At 35.6% G+C, this 5,000-nt stretch overlaps 1 protein-coding gene across 1 annotated transcript in view; it reads right to left on the bottom strand.

The window, feature by feature from the left end:
• Positions 1–355: 355 nt before the first annotated feature.
• Positions 356–5,000, bottom strand: part of LOC124013932 (endophilin-A1-like) — an 8,462-nt gene continuing 3,817 nt past the window's right edge. The window contains exon 4 of the mRNA XM_046328504.1: positions 356–1,066. Coding sequence (XP_046184460.1) covers positions 870–1,066 — 197 coding nt within the window. The 3' untranslated portion in view covers positions 356–869. The remainder of the gene's footprint in view (positions 1,067–5,000) is intronic.

Below are 5,000 nucleotides of genomic sequence, written 5' to 3' on the forward strand. Positions count from 1 at the left end.
AGAGAAATGGGAGGAGAGAGGGGAGAGAGAGAGAGGTGGGGAGAGAATGAGATAGAGAAAGAATGAGAGAGAGAGAGAGAGAGAGAGAGAGGGTGGGGAGAGAGAGAGGTGGGGAAAGAGAATGAGGGAGAGAGAGAGGTGGGGAGAGAGAGAGAATGAGAGAAAGGGAGAATCAGAGAGAGAGAGAGAGGTGGGGAGAGAGAGAGAAAGAGAGTGAATGAGAGAGAGAGAGAGAGAGAGAGAGAGAGAGAGAGAGAGAGAGAGAGAGAGAGAGAGAGAGAGAGAGAGAGAGAGAGGTGGGGAGAGAGAGCGAGAGAGAGAGTAAATGAGAGTAAATGAGAGAGAGAGAGAGAGAGAGAGAGAGAGAGAGAGAGAGAGAGAGAGAGAGAGAGAGAGAGAGAGAGAGAGAGAGAGAGAGCGAGAGCGAGCAGAAAAAGATAGCGCTTGAGACTGCTGGTGTAGAAGAGATAAAAACAGGACAATACATTACTTGTACGTAGGAACAGGGTTGGAGTTAAAACCTACAGGAGGGTTTATGTGTTTTATTCCAGCCATTATTATGAGCCGTCCTCCCCTCAGCAGCCTCCACTGCTCTACACAGGAATCCATCTCTAAAATCATCCCCTCTGTAATACAGACATTCACCACTGCAAGTACACTGATCCCCCTGAGGGGGATGAAGCAGACGATTCTTCATCTCTCTTTTATTATTCTCCTCCTCTTCTTCGTCTATCAGCAGAATCCTGTACAATTGCAGTCTTTTGTTCCTCAAAGTTGTGAAAAGCATCTCACATAAGCGAAGAGAAGAAGGCGTGGCTTAGGTTAGGCAGAGGCAGGGGGGGGGGTTTGGGTGGGGTCGGGGGTACGGCCTAATGAGGAAGTGGAACCAGGATATCTACGTAGTTGATGGGGAAGAAACCTGATTGGCCGTTGATCATGCCCTCGTACCAGTTATCGTCGATCTGATTGGTTAGCGTGATGACGTCGCCCTCCTTGAAGCCCATCTCACCCTCGTTCTCCGGGTCAAAGTCATACAGCGCCCGGCAGCACGGCTGGTCCATAGGAACTGGGGGAGGGAGACGGGGAGGGAGGGGGAGAGAGCCGGGTAGGGAGGGGGAGAGACGGGGGAGGGAGGGGGTGAGAGACAGGGAGGGAGGGGAGAGAGACAGGGAGGGAGGGGGAGAGAGACGGGGAGGGAGGGGGAGAGAGATGGGGAGGGAGGGGGAGAGAGACGGGGAGGGAGGGGGAGAGAGACGGGGAGGGAGGGGGTGAGAGACAGGGAGGGAGGGGGAGAGAGACAGGGAGGGAGGGGGAGAGAGACGGGGAGGGAGGGGGAGAGAGACGGGGAGGGAGGGGGAGAGAGACGGGGAGGGAGGGGGAGAGAGACGGGGAGGGAGGGGGAGAGAGACGGGGAGGGAGGGGGAGAGACAGACGGGGAGGGAGGGGGAGAGAGACAGACGGGGAGGGAGGGGGACAGACAGACAGACAGACAGACAGACAGACAGACAGACAGACAGACAGACAGACAGACAGACAGACAGACAGACAGACAGACAGACAGACAGACAGACAGACAGACAGACAGACAGACTAGTTGAATAGTTTTCATACTGTATTACAGCTTGGTCCTGTCATGTCTGTCTGTGTGACTGTCTGAATGTTTTCATACTGTCTTCTGTCTTGGTCTGTCTGTCTGTCTGTCTGTCTGTCTGTCTGTCTGTCTGTCTGTCTGTCTGTCTGTCTGTCTGTCTGTCTGTCTGTCTGTCTGTCTGTCTGTCTGTCTGTCTGTCTGTCTGTCTTGTCTGTCTGTCTGTCTGTCTGTCTGTCTGTCTGTCTGTCTGTCTGTCTGTCTGTCTGTGTGTGTGTGTCTGTGTCTGTCTGTGTGTGTGTCTGTCTGTGTGTGTGTGTGTGTGTGTGTGTGTGTCTGTGTGTGTGTGTGTCTGTCTGCGTGTGTAACTCTGTGTTGTTGTTTGTGTCGAACGGCTTTGCTTTATCTTGCCCAGGTCACAGTTGTAAATGAGAACTTGTTCTCAACTAGCTTACCTGGTTAAATAAAGGGTTAGGGTTATATATATAAATACCTGGTTAAATAAAGGGTTAGGGTTATATATATAAATACCTGGTTAAATAAAGGGTTAGGGTTATATATATAAATACCTGGTTAAATAAAGGGTTATATATATAAATACCTGGTTAAATAAAGGGTTATATATTTAAATACCTGGTGAAATAAAGGGTTATATATATAAATACCTGGTTAAATAAAGGGTTATATATATAAATACCTGGTTAAATAAAGGGTTATATATATAAATACCTGGTTAAATAAAGGGTTAGGGTTATATATATAAATACCTGGTTAAATAAAGGGTTATATATATAAATACCTGGTTAAATAAAGGGTTATATATATATAAATACCTGGTTAAATAAAGGGTTAGGGTTATATATATAAATACCTGGTTAAATAAAGGGTTATATATATAAATACCTGGTTAAATAAAGGGTTAGGGTTATATATATAAATACCTGGTTAAATAAAGGGTTATATATATAAATACCTGGTTAAATAAAGGGTTAGGGTTATATATATAAATACCTGGTTAAATAAAGGGTTATATATATAAATACCTGGTTAAATAAAGGGTTATATATATAAATACCTGGTTAAATAAAGGGTTAGGGTTATATATATAAATACCTGGTTAAATAAAGGGTTATATATATAAATACCTGGTTAAATAAAGGGTTAGGGTTATATATATAAATACCTGGTTAAATAAAGGGTTATATATATAAATACCTGGTTAAATAAAGGGTTATATATATAAATACCTGGTTAAATAAAGGGTTAGGGTTATATATATAAATACCTGGTTAAATAAAGGGTTATATATATAAATACCTGGTTTAATAAAGGGTTATATATTTAAATACCTGGTTTAATAAAGGGTTATATATTTAAATACCTGGTTAAATAAAGGGTTATATATATAAATACCTGGTTTAATAAAGGGTTATATATTTAAATACCTGGTTAAATAAAGGGTTATATATATAAATACCTGGTTAAATAAAGGGTTAGGGTTATATATATAAATACCTGGTTAAATAAAGGGTTAGGGTTATATATTTAAATACCGGGTTAAATAAAGGGTTAGGGTTATATATTTAAATACCTGGTTAAATAAAGGGTTATATATTTAAATACCTGGTTTAAAAAAGGGTTATATATTTAAATACCTGGTTTAATAAAGGGTTATATATTTAAATACCTGGTTTAATAAAGGGTTATATATTTAAATACCTGGTTTAATAAAGGGTTATATATTTAAATACCTGGTTAAATAAAGGGTTATATATATAAATACCTGGTTTAATAAAGGGTTATATATTTAAATACCTGGTTAAATAAAGGGTTATATATATAAATACCTGGTTAAATAAAGGGTTAGGGTTATATATATAAATACCAGGTTAAATAAAGGGTTAGGGTTATATATTTAAATACCTGGTTAAATAAAGGGTTAGGGTTATATATTTAAATACCTGGTTAAATAAAGGGTTATATATATAAATACCTGGTTAAATAAAGGGTTATATATTTAAATACCTGGTTAAATAAAGGGTTATATATAAATACCTGGTTAAATAAAGGGTTATATATATAAATACCTGGTTAAATAAAGGGTTAGGGTTATATATATAAATACCTGGTTAAATAAAGGGTTATATATATAAATACCTGGTTAAATAAAGGGTTATATATATAAATACCTGGTTTAATAAAGGGTTATATATTTAAATACCTGGTTAAATAAAGGGTTATATATATAAATACCTGGTTAAATAAAGGGTTATATATATAAAATACCTGGTTTAATAAAGGGTTATATATTTAAATACCTGGTTAAATAAAGGGTTATATATATAAATACCTGGTTAAATAAAGGGTTAGGGTTATATATATAAATACCTGGTTAAATAAAGGGTTAGGGTTATATATTTAAATACCTGGTTAAATAAAGGGTTATATATATAAATACCTGGTTAAATAAAGGGTTATATATATAAATACCTGGTTTAATAAAGGGTTATATATTTAAATACCTGGTTAAATAAAGGGTTATATATATAAATACCTGGTTAAATAAAGGGTTATATATATAAATACCTGGTTTAATAAAGGGTTATATATTTAAATACCTGGTTAAATAAAGGGTTATATATATAAATACCTGGTTAAATAAAGGGTTAGGGTTATATATATAAATACCTGGTTAAATAAAGGGTTAGGGTTATATATTTAAATACCTGGTTAAATAAAGGGTTAGGGTTATATATTTAAATACCTGGTTAAATAAAGGGTTATATATATAAATACCTGGTTAAATAAAGGGTTATATATTTAAATACCTGGTTAAATAAAGGGTTATATATATAAATACCTGGTTAAATAAAGGGTTATATATATAAATACCTGGTTAAATAAAGGGTTATATATATAAATACCTGGTTAAATAAAGGGTTATATATATAAATACCTGGTTAAATAAAGGGTTATATATATATAAATACCTGGTTAAATAAAGGGTTATATATATAAATACCTGGTTAAATAAAGGGTTAGGGTTATATATATAAATACCTGGTTAAATAAAGGGTTATATATATAAATACCTGGTTAAATAAAGGGTTAGGGTTATATATATAAATACCTGGTTTAATAAAGGGTTATATATTTAAATACCTGGTTAAATAAAGGGTTATATATATAAATACCTGGTTAAATAAAGGGTTATATATATAAATACCTGGTTTAATAAAGGGTTATATATTTAAATACCTGGTTAAATAAAGGGTTATATATATAAATACCTGGTTAAATAAAGGGTTAGGGTTATATATATAAATACCTGGTTAAATAAAGGGTTAGGGTTATATATTTAAATACCTGGTTAAATAAAGGGTTATATATATAAATACCTGGTTAAATAAAG

Source organism: Oncorhynchus gorbuscha, linkage group LG25 (genome assembly GCF_021184085.1).
Source record: "Oncorhynchus gorbuscha isolate QuinsamMale2020 ecotype Even-year linkage group LG25, OgorEven_v1.0, whole genome shotgun sequence".
NCBI classification, from domain to species: Eukaryota; Metazoa; Chordata; class Actinopteri; order Salmoniformes; family Salmonidae; genus Oncorhynchus; species Oncorhynchus gorbuscha.